This window comes from Camarhynchus parvulus, chromosome 1A (assembly GCF_901933205.1).
Source record: "Camarhynchus parvulus chromosome 1A, STF_HiC, whole genome shotgun sequence".
Taxonomy (NCBI): Eukaryota; Metazoa; Chordata; class Aves; order Passeriformes; family Thraupidae; genus Camarhynchus; species Camarhynchus parvulus.
Genome location: NC_044586.1, coordinates 9,160,830 through 9,185,965, shown reverse-complemented (window position 1 = coordinate 9,185,965; position 25,136 = coordinate 9,160,830). Strand labels below are relative to the sequence as shown.

General features: G+C 42.5%; 1 protein-coding gene across 1 annotated transcript in view; it reads left to right on the top strand.

The window, feature by feature from the left end:
- Positions 1-25,136, top strand: part of STAB2 (stabilin 2) — an 81,147-nt gene that overhangs the window by 32,742 nt on the left and 23,269 nt on the right. The window contains exons 21-42 of the mRNA XM_030959924.1: positions 1,772-1,952; positions 2,927-3,020; positions 3,197-3,355; positions 3,737-3,832; positions 4,312-4,407; positions 5,438-5,485; positions 7,581-7,717; positions 8,074-8,188; positions 9,110-9,187; positions 9,321-9,413; positions 9,529-9,636; positions 10,693-10,824; positions 11,894-12,019; positions 12,608-12,664; positions 13,872-13,967; positions 15,093-15,288; positions 15,949-16,044; positions 17,434-17,479; positions 18,527-18,603; positions 20,660-20,785; positions 22,134-22,207; positions 23,575-23,646. Of these exons, the coding sequence (XP_030815784.1) occupies positions 1,772-1,952; positions 2,927-3,020; positions 3,197-3,355; positions 3,737-3,832; positions 4,312-4,407; positions 5,438-5,485; positions 7,581-7,717; positions 8,074-8,188; positions 9,110-9,187; positions 9,321-9,413; positions 9,529-9,636; positions 10,693-10,824; positions 11,894-12,019; positions 12,608-12,664; positions 13,872-13,967; positions 15,093-15,288; positions 15,949-16,044; positions 17,434-17,479; positions 18,527-18,603; positions 20,660-20,785; positions 22,134-22,207; positions 23,575-23,646 (2,303 nt within the window). The remainder of the gene's footprint in view (positions 1-1,771; positions 1,953-2,926; positions 3,021-3,196; positions 3,356-3,736; positions 3,833-4,311; positions 4,408-5,437; positions 5,486-7,580; positions 7,718-8,073; positions 8,189-9,109; positions 9,188-9,320; positions 9,414-9,528; positions 9,637-10,692; positions 10,825-11,893; positions 12,020-12,607; positions 12,665-13,871; positions 13,968-15,092; positions 15,289-15,948; positions 16,045-17,433; positions 17,480-18,526; positions 18,604-20,659; positions 20,786-22,133; positions 22,208-23,574; positions 23,647-25,136) is intronic.

The window sequence follows — 25,136 nt, the reverse complement described above, 5'->3', positions numbered from 1 at the left end:
ATTTCTGTCTCCCTCACACAAGTAATTGAAAAGAAAATTTTTGCTATTCTGTTCCCGTCTGCTATTGCCCACAACAGAACAGGTTCTGCCTGCAATGACAAACATATGTAATCTAAGAACAACTAGATCTATAAACAGGTTGTGTTTAGGCCCCTTAATTACCCTTACTGAATAATTTTAAATCTATTTTATAGCTTACACTTCTGCACCAACAGATTTAATCCTACTGAGCAAACCATGATATATTTGAGAGTCCACAGCACATACAACATCAAACATACATACATTCCTCATCTACAAAACCATTTTTAGTCTTTTTTTGTTATGAAACAGCCTGCCATTCATGAAGCAAAGCTCCCTTGAAGTTCAAAGGTACATGGACAAAATCTGAGACACAAATTCCATAAGGAATCGTGGCAGTGCCTAAACTCCAGTCCCACCAAAGTAACAAGTGTTTGCTTGACTAGTCACTGACACTTCTTTGGAATGCACAAAGCTTTCCTGCTGTGTCCCCTGGGCACATTGCTGTGCCCCCAGCAGCACTAATCCACCCAGTCCTAGCAATTTGCTGGGGAGGATCTGTGGGCTCAATGTTTAAAGGACTGCCCTGTCACTGAAAGCACAGCAAAAGTCATGCAATGAACAACTTTAATAGTCCAGGACACAGCATTTTTGCTCCTACTTCTCTGAAGCACTTTGAAATTAATTGATAAGAGCAGTGTGAAAATACAACAGGTTTTAAACAGTTACCCATAAAACACACCTGAAAAGAGATGGCTATGATTAACAAAAGTCCCCCATCAGAGTGAGATTAAAAAATACAAAAGTTGAGATTCTTGGAAAAAAATAGGAAGAGCTGATTGATAAGAAATGGGAGTAGAAATGGGAGTAGAAATGGGAGTAGAAATGGGAGTAGAAATGGGAGTAGAAATGGGAGTAGAAATGGGAGTAGAAATGGGAGTAGAAATGGGAGTAGAAATGGGAGTAGAAATGGGAGTAGAAATGGGAGTAGAAATGGGAGTAGAAATGGGAGTAGAAATGGGAGTACAAATGGGAGTACAAATGGGAGTACAAATGGGAGTACAAATGGGAGTACAAATGGGAGTACAAATGGGAGTACAAATGGGAGTACAAATGGGGAGTACAAATGGGAGTACAAATGGGAGTACAAATGGGAGTACAAATGGGAGTACAAATGGGAGTACAAATGGGAGTACAAATGGGAGTACAAATGGGAGTACAAATGGGAGTACAAATGGGAGTACAAATGGGAGTACAAATGGGAGTACAAATGGGAGTACAAATGGGAGTACAAATGGGAGTACAAATGGGAGTACAAATGGGAGTACAAATGGGAGTACAAATGGGAGTACAAATGGGAGTACAAATGGGAGTACAAATGGGAGTACAAATGGGAGTACAAATGGGAGTACAAATGGGAGTACAAATGGGAGTACAAATGGGAGTACAAATGGGAGTACAAATGGGAGTACAAATGGGAGTACAAATGGGAGTAGAAATGGGAGTAGAAATGGGAGTACAAATGGGAGTACAAATGGGAGTACAAATGGGAGTACAAATGGGAGTACAAATGGGAGTACAAATGGGAGTACAAATGGGAGTACAAATGGGAGTACAAATGGGAGTACAAATGGGAGTACAAATGGGAGTACAAATGGGAGTACAAATGGGAGTACAAATGGGAGTACAAATGGGAGTACAAATGCCTTTTTCTACTGTGGAAGTGCACACTGTAGTTTATCTCTGGCAGAGTGCCCCTGCATCAATGGGAAGTGTGATAACCGAGTAGACAGCGATGGGAGCTGCCTGCCTGGATCCTGCAGAGCTGGATACACAGGGAAACTCTGTGAGCAGCAGATTGTTCCTTGTGAGCCCTCCCTGCAGCTGTGCCATGCACATGCAGACTGCCAGCTCAACGATGGCGCAGTGAGGTAAGTCAGCAGCCTGCATCCCGTTAATATTCACTGTGCTGCAGCTCTTTCCTGTTTGCCTGACCAAAACCAGTCCCTGGCAGCAGTGCACAGACAGCAGCCACTGAAAGCCTGCTCTGTAGCAAACAAGCATGCACTACATCAGCCTTGAGCTGCAAGTCAATAATTACAAGTTCTCAATACCCTGTATTTTATATATTTAACACTGATAGTTGCACACAGATCTGATCCTTGATTAAAAGCCTCCCTTCCTACTAACATCTACAGAGGTTTTAGGAAGCTCTTATTTCTAACCACCCCTTAGTGATTCAGGAGTTTAAGCCTTGAAATTCTCAACAGTTTGAGGATGGATATCTCACTCTGGTCAGGTCAGGTAAGTTTTGCACACCACAGCACCACAGATTTCAGCACAGGTTCCTCAGTCCTGCCCACAAAACTCTGTTACTGCTTCAGCTGCCCTGCGCTTGCCTCAAGCTCACCTCACATGCAGCAGGTTTGCCTCTTGCTGCAGTGTATCCATAATGAGTCACAACAAGCACAAGGGGGGATGCTGCAGATCCTGAGTGCTTAAATAATTCCCTCCAATTTAGGCTAATCCTGGGGAGGGACCCAGGGAAACAGGAGGGCTCATTGTCTCACACACAGCCATCTTCTGTGTAACAGAGAGAGAGTAAAGCCAGCCCATAAATATTTTAGGGCTGTTAGCTCAACTTTGCAATGATAGCATCGGCTCAGAATTAATTTCACTCTCCGTCTCATATGCAGAGAATGGATCGCTGATTTTACTCAATTAACCCAGTCAATATTTTGGAAAAAAAACCCCATAATGTACACACTTGAGCTACTTGCATCACGAATCCAAGGTTACCAATTTTAAGCTGCCTATAAATAGCACATTGCAGTGGAAAACAATCACTTTATTTTAGAGCTGTCCTGTCACGTGTAATGCCTCCTTCCTCCTCTTGTCTCTGTAGCTGTGTTTGCAAACCTGGCTATGAGGGAGATGGCTTCAGCTGCACCAAAGTTGATCCCTGTGCTGTTTTAAACCCTGGTGGCTGCAATGTCAATGTAAGTACTTGCTTTTCCCACAGAAAGGCAAGCAAAGAGGAAGGTTTGGCCAGAAACTTCTACATGGGAGTCACGGTTTTCATTGGAGCTCCAGGCTCGTTCCCCAGATCCCACTGATGGCTAAAGGCAGATGCCCCCTAAGAGTCCTGAATGGCTGCCTCTGCATCTCCCCCTAGGCTGAGTGTGTTCAGACAGGCCCAGAGGAGCACAGGTGTGTTTGCCAGGCAGGATGGACAGGAGATGGGAGGGACTGCTCAGCCATCAACCCCTGCCTGCGGCCCAGCACGGCACGGTGCCACGAGAATGCCACCTGCATCTACATCGGGCCAGGGCAGGTAAGTGCTCACAGTCAATGCCACCTGCATGTCCTCAACCACTTTACCAGGGCTTGGGCTTCCTACCCTGTTTTCTTCCCCAAATCCTGCTCTCCCTCACAGCCACGATGTTATTTCCACATGGTGCTCTCTATCCAAAACAGTCTCCTTAAATTCCAGTCCCGGTGTTCCCTCCTTCCTCTTGCTCTTTCAGCAAACACATTTTTAGAAAGTGCATTAGTGGATGTCAGGTATGAAGGTCTTCTGCAGATATTAGTCAGTGTCATTCCACTGGAGTCAATGCCAAGCTATGGAAACACAGAGAAACTAATTCACCATGTCTAGAATATGAATTCTATTTTAATCATTTTAATGAATTGCTGTGTTTTATTGAAACGACAGAATGACTGTAAGTGTAAGGATGGATTTCAGGGGAATGGAATTGAATGCACACCCATAAACTCGTGCCTGGAACAAAATGGAAAATGCCATCATCTGGTGAGTAATTAATCATTCCCTGAACAAAGTGTTCAGATTCATATCACACCTCGCCTCCTGCGCACACCATAGAATTTATTTGCCATTTCAAGCCTGCAATTCCCTTTGGAGAAAGCACTTTCCAAGCAGTTCTACAAGTGCCAAAAACTGTGTGAACCACATCAGTATAGTACCTGAGGACAGACTGCAAGGGCTGCTCCCAAATCTGCCAGTACAGAACAATTATCTCGACCTGGAATAAATAAATGCTGGTTATATACCAGAAATTACAACTTGGATCTTGTTGGGATATTTACCCAAGTCAGTCTCTACCCAGGCATCTATCAGCTTTATCAGCAGCTGCATGTGCTCTGCTGTGCCCTGTAGTTCCATCCTCAGGTGGAGCAGAGGATGGATCTGCCATAGTCAGGTGAAAGAACAGGGCTTCAAACATGTAAGGAGTGAGTGTTTGACAAATTCTCTCTCTTTCTGGTTCAAAGGCAACCTGTCAGTTTGAGTCTTCCCATGGCTGGCAGTGTGTGTGCCCAAAGGGCTACGAGGGGGACGGCAGGACCTGCTATGGAAACGCTGCAGATGTAAGTGCTGGGGTCACTGCCTCTGGGCACAGCACCTGCTGCACAGGGCCCACCCTGCACCTTAACCAGAGAGAACAGCAAAACCTTTTCAAACAGTCAGAAAAATATGATACCCACCAGTGATCTCTGCAAAGGATGTTCCAGTGGGAACACTTGCCTGATTCATAAATTGTGTTTACAAACATGGCTTGGAAAGGGGCCTAAGGGAGCAGAGCATATTTCTGGCTTCAAACAAATTGAAAATTTGAAATTGAAAATGAATTGAAAAACACCAATCCCAGAGTCCAGAGCTAAGCAACCACCTCCCAGTTGGGAGCACCAAGCAGTCAACCCTTCTGAAGTTTTGCCCTGCAGTCTCTCTCAGTGGAAATGAGCAATTTATCATGTTGAAACAAACTGTGCTGACCCACAGGCAGATAAAACCAAAGCAAGTCAATTGGTGAAATAAGCATGCATTTAACAGCACAGGAAAAATGAGTGTGTCCTCAGACTCAGCTCCTGGCAATGATCTTACATGGCCTCTCAGCACTATCTGCCACCCCTGCTTATACTATCATCTATCTCTGTTCTAAGTACTCTGGCAGAATAAGGGCTGGGTGATGTGTAAGATGCTGTACAAATATCAGCTAAAACAACATCTATTTCAATTAATTTTGCATGGAGTTAAGAAAAGAATTAAGTTTAAAATCACAGGAAATTAATGCTTAGCCTGGGGTCAGTACACAATACATAGCAAGGTACACACCTAGGCAACTCATGGCCTGATTTTCAAGAATTGATATATCACCTTTCCCATTACCAGAAAATATTTTTAAAAACTAAACAAACAAACAAACAAACAAACAGAAAAAAAACCCAACAAAATAAACAAACCATTAATGCCATTCTTTTTCACACACACTGAAAACCTCCTCCTCCTCCATGTCACATCAGCCAGGCCAGACATGGTGTGTGGCACCACAGTCAAGAGCACTTTTGGTACTGCTAATTATGGCTTACAAACTCATTGATCTCTCTTCTCTCTCCTCAGGAGCTATCCACTCTGTCAGAAGCAGCTGCTTTTAACCAGTGGGTTAATGTAAGTACACTTCATGGTTAATTTCTGTAGTATGGTAAAGTTTGCAGAAATACACGAGCAACCTCTTCCAGTGTTTCATCACCCTCATTGTTAAAAAAAAAAAATATTTCTAAGATTAAACCTAAATCCACCCCTTTTCAGTTTAGAGCCGTTGTCCCTTACTCTTTTGCAAAAGGTCCCACTAAAAAGTCTGCCCCACCTTTCTTACAACTCCCTAAGTTGTAAGTGCTGAAAGGCCACAAAAGGTCTCCCTGGAGTCTTCTTTCCTCCAGGCTGAACAACCTCCGTGGAGAAAGATTAACTTGTTTGGCTCCACATTATGGAAGAAGCACCAAAGTAGGTTTCAAACCCCAAAGTTCTGCACACACTGGTTGTCAAAATCTACTTTCTATTTTCACATGCTATAATTTATTACTGGAGCAGCAGTAACATTTAGGTCCTACCCCACTGTGATTGGAACTGTATGAATAAGGATCAAAACTGGCTGCTCCCACAAGAACTTAAACCCTAAATGTAAGAAGCAAATACCTGGTGAGCAAGAAAGGACAGTGGTGTGTTAATGAATAGCATCAGAAGAAGAAATCCCAACACATTAGCTGCTTTAGGGCTTTTCAAAGGTAGATGGCTTGGGCATCATTAAAGTACATAATTGCAAGGAACACCTCAGGGAGCTTCTGAAGAGAGCTCCATGTGGCTAATTCAGGGCAGGTGTCTGCCTGGCCCTGAGCTCAGATTGTGGCACTGGACACTGGAGAGAGAAACTAAAGAATTTAAAGAAATGGGCACAATAAGAAATGCTGTTCTCCTGCGATTATGCTCTTTAGATAATGAGGGAACAAATCAGAGGGAAGATTCTGTATAATCTGTTGAAACTGATGTGGAAATTTATGCTACACTTCAGAGAAATGCTATCACTTAAAATAAACACTGGTAACTACAAACATGAGCAAAATAGGCAGCCATGTCCATCTGTGGGTTTTTAACTCTGTACTTGAGGAGGAATGTGATGTTTACCACTTTTCATAACCAAATTCTTTTCTTGCTGCTCAGGAAGGATGAGACGGGGAAGTTTGTTGCTCTTTCTATATTTAAATATTTGGAAGGTGATAGGGATGATGGCTAGGAAGAAAGATGATCTTAACGGAGACAAAATGCCCAGCTATTTAAGGGAGCTGATTTCCTTCTTGATTCAAGACCCAATATGGGTAATGAAGCGCTATCCAAAACAGATTCCAAGCAGCATACCAGCTGCAAAAAGGTAGATCCTAAGCTCATATTGCTCCCTCAAGTTTTGCAATATCAAAAATGGCAAGCTGTGGAGCCTGTGAAAAGCTTGGAGAATCCCATCCTCAGCAAGATCACATGTAAATATTTAGCTCTCCATTTTTCACTCCAAAAAAAAAAAAATCCACACAATTGGAAAAATCCTCTCCAGTGGAAACTCTTTCCACCCTTAAGGCAGATAAAAACATAGAAGATTAATTAATTAATGCATGCTACAGATTTCACAATCCCCATCTAAAATTAGAGCTGTCAGCAGCAAGCTCCACTGCAGTGCTAGTGGACACAGATAACACTTGGACATCGTGAAAAAAATCCCAGCCATGTTAAATAGCCTTCCTCCAAATGGAAACACTGTGTCATGGGAGTTTCTTATACCATGGTTCACAGTCCTTCCATCTATTGAACAGCATGGAGTGCTCTGGAAGAGCAAATTACTTGAATTTATCAGTAACCACTAGCATTTATCACCACTATTAAAAAAAAAAAATTCAAGTGCATCATTCAAAACCTATGAGACAGGTTAGCTTTTGTGTGGGGCTCAAGTTATGTATGCCATCATAAAAACCAATTCTGACCTGGACATTATTTCTGCCCTTTCAATGCTGGCAATCTATTCTGCAAAAAATAGACACTACCATTTTTGTGCAGCTCCAAGTGCCATTGTTCAAGTCACTGCCCAGTATAATGGTTTTTCACTTTCCAGGCTGGTCACAAAACACGTCACATACTCCACCTTGCTTAAAATGCCACCAGCTACTATTTATAGACCATCCTTGGAATGAATTATTTTACCCTCTTTACTTCCATGCAGGAGGCCAAGATAAACTCGGTGCTGTCCACCACCTCAAACCTGACTGTCCTTGTGCCTTCTCTGCAAGCCATTGAGAACATGGATGAGGATGAGAAAGCCTTTTGGTTGTCAAAAAGTAACATTCCAACTCTCCTTAAGTACGTTCATGGTTTGGGGGTTTGGCTTTTTAAATTAACTGGTTTTTATTCTAAAAAGCCTTTGGTCTGAAGCCACTAGAGCAAGACAGGTTTTTTCATTTTAAAGGAAGGGCATGGGATTCCCCTTCTAGTTCCAGTGGCATATAAATCTCTGTAGCAAGGCCACTGGGAAAAAAGGCAATATTTATATTATGTTTAAAGTTTGAACTAAGATAAAAACATGGCTGAACAAGGTGTTGTAGAAGCAATTCCTGCTTAATTTACCATTTGAGACACACTAAGCATGTTTATCTGAAATAAGACAGAGAAAAAAGAGATAAAATTCAAAACTTTCAAATCCAGTTAATTTCCTTTAGGTATCATGTACTGACAGGAGCTTACAGCTTTGCTGATTTCCAGAATTTATCGTCCTCTGACATGCTGCCAACATCGCTACAGAGCAAATTCCTACACTTGTCTAAAGAAAATGGGGTGAGATGACCTGCAAAGCACTGTGCTATCATACACCAAACCCTGGCCATCACTGCCACTGACTTTCTTGTACTACAAAACCACACATACATTATGTATTTTTTAAAAACACATGTCATAACATTAAAGGCACAGTTCAATTATATGGGGCCCTCTGGGAGAAACATTACCTTGTTTTTCTCCACCACTTTACATCACTAAAATTTGTCCACAATGTTAATTATTTCTAATGGCCCAGTAGCTGCTGCAAACACTGGACAGCTGTAACCAAGCAGAACGGCAGCCCTTGCCTGGAGCAGCCTGTGTGACCTAAATTAATACAAAGAAACCAAATAACCAAATAACTTAATTTAGTGAACAGAGAAGGTAGGAGGAAGCAGTGAAAACACACATCTCCACATATGCAATTTGATAGTCCTAAACCACCTGAGGGTATTTTAATGGTAAATAAGTTACAGCCCTTCCCCCTTAGCCTTTTATCAGGTAATTTCCTGGAAATACACAAGTCACATCTAAGCACTTCATCCCCATTAAGGGAGAGCAAAGTTCCCCCCACCTTCATGCTCCAAAGGAAAAGGTATGAACAGGGTCCTTAAAGCTGCACAGAGCTGGGAGGGTGTGAACCAGCTCAGAGCTCAGCCTGCCCTGTGCTGCCAGGGTAGACTGAGCTCTGAGCTGATTCACATCCTCAGGGAGAACAGGGCTTTGCCAGTCTGCGCCCAGGGAGCAGACAAGGGTCCCCAAGCCCCCTCCCCTGTGTGCAGCTCCCTGAGGGTCACCCAGCCTCTGGTCTGAGTTAGTGGTGCCATGGCACAGCTCTAGGCAAGCCTTTGGGAAGGTGTGGAAATGCACAGGATGAGCTGCTGGGAAGCAGCACCCCAGCAAGGCCAAGGCAAAGCCTCTCTCCTCTCCCTTGCGCAGAACCTGACCCTCGAGGGCGCTCACTTTGTGGCCAGCGACATCGCATCCACCAACGGGGTCATTCACGTCATCGACAAGGTATCAAATATATTGATCGGGATTTTCCTGCACCACAAAACTGTTAACCCCCTGTGGAGAACACTGTGCACAGAGCAGCATTGTGCCCCGCATGTGATGCTTGCAGGTGCTGCAGGTGTCTGCTCCCCTGCAGGTGCTGACCCCGCTGCGCAGCGCTGTCCTGCCGAGGCTGCTGGCCCGCCTGGAGCAAATGCCCGACTACTCCCTCTTCAGGGGCTACATTATTGTAAGCTTTCACTCCATGCTCACAGCGTTTCAGAGCAGAGGAAGCTCTCTGCTTGGTTTGCATTTCAGACTAGCAGTGGTCATTCTGATTTTTTTTTTAATGTGTTTCACAACAGCAATATAACCTGGCTAACGAAATAGAAGCAGCAAACACATACACAATCTTTGCCCCAAGTAATGATGCCATAGAAAATTACCTGAAGGATAAGAAATCTGCTGCTCTGGTATGTATAACTCACAAGGCTTGTCCTAACAGCTCAGTATTTCATCTTTGTTTCAAGTGGATGGGTTATGAGGGCACAGATATAGGGAGATTTGTTTCTGAGAAATCCAGTAAGTTAGGTTTTGCCTGTAACACCAAAGAAGTTGAAATGGGATAGATCTACCTATATTTTCCTGAGTTGCTGGAAGAGCCTAGCTATTCTGTGTTTTGGTCTTCTCTAGATTAAAAATATGGTGACAATTTCCAAGACTCCCCAAATACCCCAGCTTCTCTCACATCGACCAATCTCTCACCAACACATCCTGCTTCTGCTTCCCCCTCCTAGTCAGGGAAAGCTCTGGGAATCTCCTGCTTCAGAACAAAATGTAGAAGCCTTGGGAAACCCACACAAAATTTTGATGTATAGACAGTAACTTCATCACTTTACAGTGAAATATGAATATGCTCTATCAACCAGGCATAGAAAACTTTTCAATTAAAGACAATTAAAAATAGTCTTTATTGACTGAAGATGCCCTTAAAGATTATATATATGGTATATATATATATACACTATATATATATATATATCTGTATATCCATATCTATATATGGATAGACAGATACAAAAATTATTCTAAACACTCACCACAGTTTATTCCCCTGTAGGTTATTCAGGGATTCCCAAAGAAATAAGGAATAGGTATGGAAAGACCATAAAAACGCTCATGAATACGCAACCCTTCATGTCAAATGATCCCATGAAGTTGAGAGTCCTAAAAATCATCTGACTTTTCCCTGAATTCAGCAGCCAGCCCTATGCACAGAAACACACTACAGGCTCGAGCAAACCTTGCTCCTCCCAGTCCAGTAGCCTTTCATCCTCCATGGTCAATAACATTTTCATGGTGGCAAGACTGCAGGCTGACTACAGGAGGAAATATGAAATAACATACCCATTGGAGAAGTTTCTCTTTAAATTCAGGCAATCTCTGTTTGGCTTAAACCCTTTGGAAAATGCTATCCCTAGGAAGGTTTTCTTTATTAGGTAACTCAGAATGCAATTGTGTGTTGGTAGGATGAAGGCCAAATCCGCTACCACATTGTGCTGGATGAGAAGCTCCTGAAGAACAACCTGCACAATGGCATGCACAGGGAGACCATGCTGGGCTTCTCCTACCAGGTTGGGTTCTTCCTCCACAACAGCCAGGTACTGCTGTCTGCACTTGCTGGGAGAAACAGGTTTCCTGCTTTTTACAAATCCAGCTTCAGCTTTAAACTGACATGGAGTCAAAAGGAACTCTGAAACCCTCATTAGCTTCTGTGACTCAGCAGCACAAAAGTTGTCACTCAAATGCAAGGCCTGTCTCAGACCTGCTTAATCCAAAGTCACCCTTGAAGGTATCTGATTGAATTTGATTTCAGTTGTGCTGTTCACATTTAAATTTAAAATTGAATTTTAGGCATCTGTCTCTAGCAACTTCAAGCCTGAATCCCAGAGCAGTCATTAATCTGACTTCCAAGGGCTATTAGAAACCTGCCCTCAATTACAAAACTTCAAATAAAACCTTTTATAATATTAGTTTTATAATTTCTATTTTCTGTGGATTCGCTCCCCTTTCAGTCCTAAGAACTCAAAGCACTGTGCAATAAATATGAATTGCCTTTCAATACTACTCATGGAAAAATCAGGTACAGCAAGATTAAGAGACAGGGCCAGGAAGGGAGCTTGGTCCTCCTTCTCTGTCCCAAAGTCCCTGTGGGCAATAGGCAAAGGAAGACAGAAAGCTTCCACAGAAGTTTCAGCCCTGCTCTTTGCTCTGCCCACAGCTGAGCCTTGAAAGAGCACCTGCAGTGGGACTTGCTGGTGAGGGCACAATGGGAGTGTGGCTAGCACTGAGATGATGGAAGCCCTCCTTGAAAGAGCAGCTTCTGGTGGGGTTTCCTTGAAGCCTCACATCCCCCAGACACAGCAAACCCATCTTTTTGCACGCCTTAGGCTCCCTCTTCATAGCTTTTACACCCCTTGGAAAAAGCTGCTCTGCCAAATCCTGTTGCTCAGAAGTTTTAACAGGCTGCAAGTCATCCCCTGCCCTCCAGGGCAGTGAAGCAGTTAAATGCAGCAGCTGGAACAGGAGTGAGTTTTGGGGAACCCTTTGTTGGTTTTCCCTATGTGAATCCTGTGCATTTCTCTCTTTTCTTCATCTCCTACTGCTCAGGCTGCCACAGAGCCATGGAACACCTCTGCTGCTCTCTAACTGATTGCATGTCTCTTGCAGCTGTACGTAAATGATGCTCCTATAAGCTATGCAAATGTTGCCACAGACAGAGGAATTATTCATGGACTGGGGAAGGTGCTGGAAATCCAGAAGAACAGATGTGATATCAATAATACTGTGATCATTGTAAGTGATAGAAGTTCATAGAGAACCTTAAATCCCCCCAGAGAGACCTACAGCCAAACAAAGCTCAAAAGTGTAGGATATGTGATACTACTTCCCAGCAAGGAATGCACACATTTTCCACAAAGATATTCCTACCAGAGTTTTAGCATCTCTTAAGACAACTTTGGTCCTGAAATCAGTGTTCTGACGGCCTGGATAAAATGTAGACAGAGTAGCTCAATAATAAGAAATTCCTGAGCTCTAACATTTAGATAATATTAACAATGCATTATTCTAATACATCTTCATAACCAGACCACTTGTTTTTTAAAGTGGGAAGCATCACTTTAGAAGAGGAAATAAAAAACAACCAAATGTTCTTTCCTTTTTCCCTTTGAGGGAAGGGTGTCCCCATAGAGCCACTCACAGGGATATTCTTCCTTGCTGAGCAGGACAGCTTCCCTCACCCTCTTTACCAAAGGGTTATCCTGATAATGTACCTCAAGCACTAGATTTATAAATGTGGCTGGAAATCATTATTTTTCTATGAAACAACTTGCCTGCAGCTCTGTACAGTCTGCTAACCACCTCTCATTTGTGTTGCATAAGGAGAAGTGCAGAATTTGTTCACAACCATCAAGCTGTCCCCCAGGAACAAAAGAAATTGTAAGTATTTTTTCATTAATATTAGAGTCATTTATTTCTCCATATCAGAACTGACTATATATGCATTCAATCCTATTTTTTAATATAATTGTCTCAGTTTCACCAAAATACACAGTAGTTATCATCTCAGCCTGCTACATACATTGCTTATAGTCAAGAGGCTCAATTCACCCTGACCTCAGAGATTCTTTTTGAAAAATCTATCTGGGATCAAGGCAGCAGAAGGGCAATTTAAAGATAAAAATATCTTTGAAGAACAGTTTCCCACATACACTGGGCCAACTAAGACTCCTTAAACCGCAAAGTTTTCCTGTACCATGCAAAATTAAGGGCGTTAAATGTGGTTTGGAGTATGCCTGCTCCAGAAGGAATTACAGCAGCAGCTTTGAGCCCTTCAAGTCAGAGATGTACAGAAGGCAAAGTCAATCCATCCCCAGCAATATGCTGTAAACTGTGGTCACAAGAAAACTTGGAGATCAGAGAGACTTTGGATGCCCAGGTCCAACACATGAGAACTGAAGATATTTAGTTTCTTGTTATCTAACTTATCTGTGAAAGCCTCTCCATTGGGATTACATAGGTATATTTTCCTTTATTATTTATTTTTTAAAATTAATTATACCAGTAATGGTATTCCAAAGCAGCTTAAGTCCCATCTGCCCCATCAAAGTACTTGACTGGCAAAACCAAATTTAACTCCTCATGGGTAAAAAAAATTTAAAAATTCAAACTCATTAACATTTCCTTAACAATGAACACCTGGATGGATTCTTGTCTCAATCTCCTCACAAGTGTATATTGAGATAAAAATCTTTCTTCAGCAAACAATCTTTCCCCAGTTTTGTTCAGACCTAGAAGATAATTTTTCAACAGCTGTTTTTGCACAACTTCATAACTCGGTTTTCCAAGAAGAATTAGAAAGATCAGAAAATGTGAAAAATGAAAAAAAAGGTTTATAATACTTTTGAATAGAATCTGTTCAGTTCTGAGCAAAGGCAATTTTAGACATCTTTAAAACACCACATGACACTGAGTTAAACTGATAATACGTTCATTTCTATTTCTAAAAGTATTTCCTTCATTTTAATTGTGGATGTGTGAGTCAGTGCACAGCATGCATAAAGTTAATGTCCCATTTATTAACACATTTGAATGTAGCTGATCAATATCACTGAGAAGTGCATCTGTTTCTCCAATATTTGCTCAGGCAGGGGTGAAGAAGTACTGTATCCTCACAGAAAACCACATGAGACAGTACACCATCCAAATTGGCTGCAAGCCCAAGTGTGCCAAAACCATCATTGTGAGTTCACTGCTTCTGTCGTGGTAAAAACCAAGAACCCCCTTCCCTGAGCTTCATCCTCCTAATCATCCCCCCTAAGCACCCACAGCAGGTCAAGGCAGCTCCTGACTGTATATATTGACCTTTACTATGGACACAGCAGAGATTGGAAGGTTAAAGACTGATGATAGCTGCAGCACACAAGGTTCTGCATGTCCAGTGGTGCAGAGGGAGCACAGGCTTGGGAAGAGTAAACCTCTGCTTGTCCCTAGCAATTCTCCACCTCTCCCTGAAGTGGTGAAGGGCATCTGGGTCCTACCAAGGACTGGTAGTGGCAGCCTGTGTCCTGGCACATTGAGGAGTGTGGTCACAGACCAGCAGAGCTGATGTGCTGCTAAAAATCACAGAACCAAAGAGTACTTTGGGTTGGAAGGGACCTTAAAGTTCATCTAGTCCCAGCCACCCTGCCATGGGCAGAAACATCCTCCTCTTGACCAGGTTTCTCACAGCACTCCACAACCTTGCCTTGAACTTCCAGGCACGAATCCACCCATAACTCCTCTGGGAAACCTGTTCCAGTGCCTCACCACAGTAAATAATTTCTTCCTAATACCCAATATAAACCCACCCTTGTTGTATTACATTGAATAGTTATTTAGTCATTTGCACTGGGTGTTTGGTAATTTGTACTGTCCACATGATTTGTACCCTATCACCACATGGGTTTCCCCTTTTCCCCTCCCCAGGTGTCAGCTTTGGGGGTCTCTCCCTGGGTTACCCCTGCCCTCTCCCCTGCTCACTTGTATCCCCTTGGCTGTGGTCCTCTTCCTCCACCCCTCATTCCCCCGGGTTTAAAAGTCCCCTGTGAGAAGGGAATGGCCTCATTTCCACCTGGGTCCCTTTTCCATCTGTTGGGTCTCCTAAAAATAAATTAGGACATTTGTCCCCACGTGGAGAAGAGCGCCTCTGGTCTTTTATCCATGTAAGATCACGTGGGCTGGAGTGCACAGCCAGCCGGATCGGACCCGAACAGCCCATCCAGGCACGGAATCTTACACACCACCCTCTTTTCCTTTCCCTAAAAGTCCTTGCAAAAATCCAGCTCTCCCTGCTTGCCCCCTCAGCGCAGCATTTCTGCCTTTGCAGAGCAGGGAGTGCTGCGCGGGATTCTTCGGCGCGCAGTGCCAGCCATGCCCAGGGAAAGCCGGGAGCGCCTGCTTTGGGAACGGCGTGTGCCTGGATGGCATCAACGGCACGGGCACCTGCCAGTGCCAGGAGGGCTTCGTGGGCACGGCCTGCGAGAGCTGCAGCCAGGGCAGATACGGCCACAGCTGTGACCAAGGTACCCAGCACCCCCAAAGACACCCCAAACCTTCCCCTTTTATCTTCTAACCACGTTTGGTCCAGGTTCCAGGAAGGTACAGCACTTCCTAATAGGCCAGGCTTAAAAAGATCTTTTCTTTCCTCATTATGGGGTTTTGTTTCTAATCCCTAGGCTGGAGACAGGGCTTTCTACTCTGTCACACCACAGACACAGGAAAGAATCCATCAAGAACCATCCAGGGGTCCAAATCTTCCCCTTTTATCTTCTAACCATGTTCAGTCCAGGTTCCAGAAAATTACAGCACTTCGTAATAAGCCAGGCTTAAAAACATCATTAACCCCTTTTCTTTCCCCATTATGGGGTTTTCTTTCTAATCTCTAGGCAATCTCTAGAATGCAGCAAGAACCATCCTCTGTAGCACCGCTATTTTTCACCAATTGTTTCCCATTAAAATACAGTTACAGACCCTGTACAGGGGAATAGAGGCAATGTAAGCATAGTTTGAATTCAGAGTTACTGTGTAATTAGAAACCAAAGGGCACAAGACAGCGCCTTTCTTCAAAGAGCCTGAGCAGCAGGTGCCATCAGCAGGTGATGTCTGGGCCAGCCCTGCTGTGCTTCCTGCCCCTTGCTGCCCACGCTGCCAGGGACAGTGGCTTGTCCCCATCTCTCCCACAGTGTGCACGTGTGTCCATGGGAAATGCAGCAGCGGGATCGACGGGGATGGCTCCTGTGAATGCGACGTTGGCTGGAGAGGAGTGACCTGTGACACTGGTGAGTGTCCTGCCTCTTTTCTTCTGAGGTAAAAGGTGAGCATTTCAGAAAATGACAGAACTACAGCCACAATCAGATCCCAGTGCAGCTTCCCACATGCAGTGAAATACAGTCATATTCCCATGCTATGGCAATTAATTACTGCATTATTAGAGAGCTGGTTGAGACACCACTGGTGATACTGAAATGCTTATTTAGCTAATTCTCTACCTGTGTCACCCTCTATCTGCCCCAAAAGAATATCCCATTTATTGAAGCTATATGTTTTCCAGAACAGGATTAGCCAGCACATTTTGACCCTTATATCAAAAGCCTCTCAAGTGCTTCTAAAAGTTGATTTAGCTACACAACACCAGATATTAAATTATGTTCTTGTTAATGCAATAAAAAAAAATTAGCAAATAGATCATTTTGTTCATTTGTTTTGCTGGCTTAATACAGCTTCTATATCCAATCAAATTATATTCTATTTATACATAATTATAATGCACTCTGTAACTGTTTCAAAACTCTAGCTGTAATAGTATGAAATTAAAAAATGTTACAAGCACATTGATAATAGCATTCAAGATCAGTTTTAAATTTTCCTGGGGAAAAAATTATTAATAATTACAGTTTTGTAAGAGGGCTGCTATACATGCTCTGAGAAAACTTCCAGCTCCTTTAGAAAACCTACCCTTATATAATTCTAATATTATACAAGACTCACCAGAATAAACACAGGTAAATGACAACAGGTGAAATGTTTTTCCTGACAATATCACACAATTATTCCTTGCAAATTAATTTAAGTGGTATCCACTGATCTATACAGACTCTCCAGGTGGAGTCTTATTGTATTTGTTGGGAAGCTCTGACAAAGGCAGGAATGATGAATGTGACTCTATGTTTTCAGAAGGCTAATTTATTACTTTATGATATTATATTAAAAAATACTATACTACACTAAAGAATACAGAAAGAATACTTACTAAATGCTAAAAATATAATAATAAGAACTCGTGACTCTTCTAGAGTCTCAACACAGCTTGGCTCTGATTGGCTAAAGAGTTAAAACAACTCACACTAAAATCTAACAAAACAATTACTTGTAAGTAAACAATCTTTAAACACATTCTAAAAAAGCAAAACACAAGAAAAACAAATGAAATAAAAATTGCTTTCTTTTTCTCTGAAGCTTCTCAGCTTCCCAAGAGAAAAATCCTAAGCAAAAGAATTTTTCCAAAAAACATGAATGCCACAGAGTCTCTATCAAGACTGAGAGCACAGTTGTCTGTCACAGAACTCAGCCTCCAGCTCCACATGGTGGGAACAAAAGACTCTGAATCTAGAAGGATGTTGACCCAAAAGGTTCTGATCCCTTTTTCATTTTTTTTTTTCCACTTGCAGAAATCAAAGATGACGCATGTAACGCCTCGTGCCACACCAGTGCTAAGTATGTATGAGATGTACTCATTTAGGGGAGAGGGGAGAAAAGGGGCACCTCTTTCAAGGCAAAAAATCAAGTCCATCTTGCTCATGGCTTCTCAGCAGCATATCTCACAGAGATAAGGAGCAACGTAAATCGAATGTGTGTGGTGATGAGGCCAGAAAGTTGAAAGCTCTCCTCTTCATATCCAAATATACAAACAAGAACCAAAAAAATGCTCCCACCAGTCCAGCACCAATATTTGGACACTAACTAGTTTTCAGAGGAGCAAGTGAGCCCTATTGAGCCATTTACTGAAGTGCATCTGTCCCCTCACCACTGACCAGGCAGCAAGATTTACTCTAGTCAAGACATCTCAAAAAAGCCCAAGGAAAACTGACTGGAAAGACTCCTCATTTTCAGCCACAGCTCTACTGAAGGAGCTGAGAAACCAGAGGGGCAAACCCCCTTTTTCCCCAGATGTAGGTAATTCTCTCCCCTGTGTGTTTGTGACCTTCAGTTCACAGCAGCAATATTTTACCACGATTTTTTGGCAAAACTACACTCTCAAATTTTCTCGTGGGGACCCCACACATTCTGGAATCAAGACTGTGTTTCTGACAGAAGCAGATTGTTCCTCTCCTGAGTATTTTTCATTCACTGACATACACCTGTAGGTCTGAAGATAGACGCAGGCATGGCAGGAGTAGGGGGCAATGATTAATTGTGCATCCCTCCATAAACTGGGTGCACACAGACAAAAATTGTGCACAGCTTTTTGGGTGAGCAGACGTACAAATTCTGTAGTTCTGCACAAAAAAAATAGGATATTCAGACACCAAAGCATGGAATCTAATATCTAAAATAATACACCCAAAACACATTTGAAAAGCTTGGTCCAGCTAGGTCTATTTTTATGGTTTTAGCTACCTCTTACTGTATGGTTAAACGCCTTGTTATTTCTATGCAACATTACCTTCAGAAACACTCACAAAAACAAGGGCTGTACAAAAGACCTGCCCAATTTTTTTTTCCTCTCTGTTAAATGATGCCTCCCTCCTTTTATTTCATTAGCTGCCTCCTCCTATCAAATGGCACTGCCTATTGCAAGTGTGCAGCTGGCTTTGAGGGGAACGGGACATTCTGCACAGGCAAGTGAACTTTGTTTCTTCCCTTTGAAAAAAAAAAAAAAAAAAAAAAAAAGAAACCAAAGAAGAATGCTTGAAGCACTCTCTGGTCACAGTAGAGCTGGTGAGAGATGAGCAGTTCCCTATGCACCAGTTAAAAAACAGGAATTGTTGCCAGTTCCCTCAAAACAAACAGCAGCCCAACAGGTGCAGATTCACAGCAAACAAAGGGCTCCAAACCTCCAAGTTGTGAGGCATTGTGCTCAGGGAGAGCAGAGAAAAGGGAACATGCTGTGCACAACCCCAGCCCCATTGTTTGCAGAGTAATGAAACCTGGTTTGTGACTTTTACTCCCTTTCCCAACAAAGCCCAGCAAAGAGAGGCCAATTCAGGGCACAATAACACTTCCAGCTATTGGAAGCTGTGTAGCTCAACCATTTCCTCAGCTTTCTGAACTTGCTCAGATTTCTGGTGTGGCAAAATCCATTTCTTTAGACTACAGAGATTTAAGAGACCCTCAGAAAGCGATAACAGCACCTCATGCTAGATGTTCCTCCAAAAATCTGGGTTATCCAAAACAGACTGCTTCCAGCTACAATAATCATAATTAGTTATAATTTTTCTTAATTCTCAATTGATTAAGATATTCATCTTTTTCAGACAGAAGCCTATTTTTCTACTTACTCACAATGGCTGGCAGTGTCCTAATCCCAGATTTTGCCCCTCTTACTCTGCCTGTTTTCATTTTCTCTTCTGGCACAAAACAGACAAATCCATCCTAATTTGCTGGGGGGCAACTCCCCACATGCAGGAAGAGCTGGGTGACACAAGTCACCCATAGTGACTCTAGTTGCAGAAAAACATCAACTCCCTGGCCTTACATTGATGAAAGAGCCATTTAGGGTCATTTGAAGCAAAACTTAAGGCAATTTTCAGGCTGATTTGAGTCACACTGAAGAACAGACAAGGCTTCCTTCCTGCTCGCATGTTGTGAGCATCCAGCTCATCCGGAGTTGGAGAGACAGCATGAGTATCCATCTGAATAAGAACCCAGACTTGCTGTCACAACAGGGCTAGGTGGTATTATAGTCTAGGCCTCCTGCAAGAGAAATTATGTGGTCTGTGTGCAGAAAATGGCAAGCTCAGGGAACACCTAAATGGCTATTTAAACTAGAGATGAACACAAACATTCCTCTTTTTCTTCTTTTTTTTTTTTTTTTTTGGTGTTTTGTTGAAATGGGCAGAATTGGAAGATGGAAAGTTATTGAAAGTCAGTCCTGGATGAATTCTAATATTCCAGACTAGAAACACCAATTCAGCTTTCCCTCTCTGGAAACAATAATATGTATTAAATTACTGGCTCTAATGAGATATGTGGATGCCTAATTCAGATAGACTCATTCAAAAAATGTTAGTAAATCTGTAGGGGTACCATCATTGGTTTTTCTGGGTCTGGATTGAAGGCACTTGAGACAGTAATTCGTGTTCACACTCAAGTGTTTATTATTTCTTATCAGTAAAACAGTCTCACTACTGTGAGTTCAGCAGCTTTTCATTAGAAGGCACAAAATGGCCAACAATCTCTAGTTACAAGGTCTTTCAAGACTAAACTATCCAATTAAGAACTGACACCTAGATTATTTTCCCTTTTAACCCAATAACTGATCCCAAAGAGCTGCAATGCAGACTTTTCTGCTCAATTACAAAATGCCACCCAAACCTATGAAGAAGAAGGAAGAAGCATGAAGAAACCCAGGACAACATCCTGTGCCCTCCATCTACGACATACTAAAAATCCCAGAACCTAAATTTCTCGCAAAGTAATACACCTACTCTCCTCTCTATAAATGTCACACTTTTGTGGATTCTAGTCTATCTTGAAGTCTGGGAAACTTTCTCCATGGATGAGGGTCAAAGTCAGTGCTCCCCTGGGGGTCAGGGCACCCCAGAGCAGACAGGGAAATATTCCCTGTGCCCTACGTTTCCACATAAATCCCTTTAAAAATTGAGACAGATAATCATGAGAAGCAAGAAGCCAGTCCAGCACATTGGTTTCACCTCTGCTGTTGTCCCTGTTCAGCTATTGATGCTTGTGGGAGCAACAACGGGGGCTGTTCCTCCAAGGCAGAGTGCAGGAGAACAACCCCAGGGAACAGAGCCTGTGTCTGCAGCACTGGCTACACAGGGGATGGGATCGTCTGCCTCGGTAAGCACACACCCTGTCCTGCCTCTGCATCTCACAGCAAAGTCAGTGTTTTAAATAAGCTCAACTAGGTCAATATTCAAGCAGCAATCAATTTATTAATTAAATATGCTAAAGTATGAGCAATACAGCGCTGGGTACAGCGGGGGAAGTTTTCCCTCCAACTGCACACCCATAGTTGAGGCTTACAGGTATTTATAGGGCTACTCATAAGCTTTCTCAGCAGTTTCTATTCCAATTTTTACGTCACCATTCTATACACTATTGTGATTTAGTTTTTCTCAGGATGTATCCCAGAAAGGAGTATCCCCAGGTGGTGTTGGTCTGGTTTCCAAAAGAAGGAAGAGGAATCCCATCTGGTGAGGTCCAGCTCTCCAGATGTGGGTCCACCTTTTAATTACAAGGACTATAAATCTCATAAGAGTGATGTCCAGCTTCCCCTGGTCCAAAATATAAATCCTTGAGTTGATGTTCATCTTACTTTCTCAAGCTGTTTTTCTCTGTTTTGTTAAGGCGTGAGATAAGCATATTTCCTTTATATATATTCCAAAGCTATAGTTTCAAGGATACAAGCAATATCCTAAAATTATACTTCAAAAGATTATTATTGCAGAACTCTTTAAGGCTTACCTACAAGCAAAGAGCAACATCCTTAACGCTTTAATTCCAATGCTCCTAAATCAACTAAGGTCAATTGCGAACAAAAGATAGGTTCAAAGGCCTTCTTCCACGCTTTACTTTCCTCAGTTATTATTAGAATTCACAACTGTCCCATGGTCAGTCTCCACACATATCCCAATCACAAATACACACATTGCCTGTATGTACCCGACACGAAACACAGCTTTGTATTTCACAAGAGGAGAGAGGTTTCCTCTAGGGGGATGCTCCTCCTCCCACTCTGACCCACAAGTGCAGCTTGCTGATACTACATCCCCTGATGCCAAAGGCATCTTCTCCTGCCACAGGGCTGGTGCTACTTGGCACACCATGCACCTTCAGCAGTGCGGTGTGGCACCAAAAATTATCAAACAACATCTACCCCTAGCAAGATAACCCCATCTCCAGCAGCTTGATACACACACTCCTTTTACCATCACAAACAGACTTTTAGATACTGTACCACACCTCCCCAGGTTTGGTTTCAGAAATGCTGCTGGCAGTTCTTCAGCCTCCACCAAGACAACTGAAGACCTAGACTGAGGTAGACCTAGACTAAGACCCAGACTAAGTAACTGAGGGAATGAATTTTGTCATAAATCCGCATTCCTAGTATGCTTTACTTAAAATTTATTCTCCTTGGGTTTTCAGAATTATTCTGTCTTTATTACACTGTTTCTGTTTTATAAAGAAATCAACCCTTGTCTGGTGAACAATGGTGGATGTGATAGAAATGCAGAATGCACGCAGACTGGACCCAATCAAGTGAGTACTTTATTAGTGAAGAAAAATAGGCCTAGTCAAGTGTTTATTGTTGGGCAAAGAAAGATTTACCCATGTCAACTTTGTTTTTTAGTAGAAAACTGAATTTCATAACAATTCTGAAAAGTATATGCTTCCCTCAAAAAGGCATTTGAGGGGGAGTGCAGATAAACATGAAAAAAATCTATTTCAGTGAAAGAAATCCAAAACTGCAGAGGAAAGCAGTGTTTTGCTATTTCAAGTGGTTGTTTTTCTCTTTTGGGAGGTTTTGATGTGAAAAGCTGTAAGTTTGAAAGTATTGCTAGATGATGTTTCTTTTATTGTTATAGAAACTGTCCATGGAAAAAAAATCCATTTTAGACTAGCCCTTCTCCTTTCACTGTTCAAATGTATCCACAAGGAAACAAAATGCACCAAACAGCTCTTGCATAGGGGTTACAATATTCTGGAGCCCACTCACTCTTCTGCTGATCTCTAGAAGTAGTAGCTACAACCTGTTTATTTATTCTTCCTTACCTGTGAGAATGTAATTAACATCAGAGTAAAAACAACCTCCACTACAAAACCCCAGCACTGCAAAGGCAAATTTATAGGATAGAAATGCATCTGTTTTCTCTAGGGCTCTCATTCATCCAGGAAATACACGAACACTACTATTAGACTACCTCCTAGTTTAATTTCTACCTCCCAGTTTTATTTCTGCTGCAGAAATCTCACTGAATTTTCAAATTCCTACATATTAAATGTACATTCTAATTGCAGAACAATCATCAGTGAATTGGAGAATATAATTCATTTCTTTGCACCTATTTTTCATCTTTGTGGTAACTGCAAATGTAAAATATAGTAACCAGGACAAAGTGTCAGCTACATTTTCATTGCATGGGAAGTAGGCAGTAACACACAATTCCAGGTGTGTTTTGAAGCTACTTTTCATCACTTATAAAAAAAAACAGGGGAAAGAAAGGGATGAGAGGGGAATACCAACCTATGCAAAAAAAAAAAAAAAAAAAAAAACATGAGGGAAATAAATTAAGGGTTTAGCCTGTTTTGTCAGCAAGACAATAACATGCAGATGTCTGAGGGGTCATTTCAAGTGAACAGGACAGCAGAGAGGAGACCAGAGATGGATAGGCAGGAAAAAGGCAGAGAGAGCCTAATGAAAATTGTTACTTCCCAATCTCAGTCTATGGTTACTCATACTGGCCAGGAAACTGTTTTGGGAGACATAATGTACTTTTAGCTTAATAAATTCCACATCATATCACAATGAAACTATCTGGAAAAAAAGGAAACTGTGTATTTGTGTGTTGAAAAAAAAAAATCAAGCACTTTTCAGTGTCTGCTTGTTTTCTGATTTTGCTTTGTAGGCAGTATGCAATTGCCTGAGGGGATATTCTGGAGATGGCAAAACCTGCACCTATATCAGTCTGTGTTCACAAGTGAGTATCCATTTAAGGAGACAATTTCAGGTCTCATTATAATTACACTTTTGGGGGTTGTATGCATTCTAAACTAAATTAAGTGTGCTTAGAATCTATTTACATTAACTTGGCTAATCTTTAAGTATTCTTGGTTCAGCTTTAGTGCTTTCACTATGGGAGAAACTAAAGATGCAGGAAGGGCTTTTCCTCAACTGCAGCCTGGACATAAACATAAGTGAGGGCCTGGACTCATCATTGAGTCTTAAATACCTCAGTTCAAATCCAATGCAGAAAAACAGACCCTGGTCTGCAGTGCCAAAACCTAAGTCAGCAAATTATTTGTCATTGAGAATTCCTACAAAAATCCAACAAAACCATTTCCTTCCACAACACCCAACCCTGGACAGGCCATGGCACTGCCCATTCTGTGCCTCACTTGTCACTGCAGGCTGAAAATCAGCCACATTTGTTTAGCACAAGCTGGCTCACACGCTGAAAGCCACATATTGGCAGTCAGTGTGGGTCTCTGCACCAGCTGCAGCCTCTTGGCAAGCTGCAGCAGGGACATATCCACTCTTCTGTGTACATTAATCCTCAGTGCTCTGAGCACAGCAACAACAATTCTCACCCTCCCAGCCTGGCCTCTCAGCTGGCTTTCTCTGACCTTGAAAGGTTGCAGAGATGAAAGAGCAAGGGCAAAAACACAACCTGGAGGAAGGGGAGTTTAAAGCTATGAGCCATTTCTCCCTGTGATTTTGAATTCTCTTGCTTTTTTCCTGTGCTGTGTTCCAGCAGCTTTGCTTCCACTTGACTATTTATGCCAGGCTAACTATGAGTTAAAAACAAAGATCATCCTGAGGAGCATCAATGTCATACCAGAGGCTAACCTGGCTTCACAATGACCCAACCTCTGTGCAGCAAAGCTTCACAGGTAGCCAAGGGTCTGCCTAAGCCAAATCCACAGCAAATCCACCCAAGCCCACTCCTTACAGCCAGGTGTGTCTCTGACCTGTCAGGCCCCACTGGCAGCTCCCAAAAGAGTTTCTGCTCCCTCTCATGGCCCATGAGAAAGGATCCCTGAGATGATCAGTAACAGAAAGGACACCATGAAACAAGTACAAGAAGAAAAAAGACCAAGAAAGTTTTTCAATTTCCCCCAATTTGAGCTCAAGCCCAGGATAAAAACTTCTTTGCAAGCTGAAGTGGTAACAGGGGAGCACCTACTTGTGACTGAGCAGAGCTCTGAGCCCCAACAGCTGCTCTTGAGTGAGGAATATCATGGTTTGGTACAGGGAGCTCTCTGGATGCAGGGTGAGATGCATCCTCTGCTCCAAGCCCATGCTGGACTCAGGGGCAGACAGGAGATGTTTTAGAGATGAGGACAAGGCAAGTCCCTGTTACAGCTGACCTGGGCCATCAGACAGTCCTGTGCTATGCTCGTCCATAAATTCAGGCTCCTGGCACCCTCCCAGTGATTTACAGTGTGTAAATAGTTCCCCTTAATATAA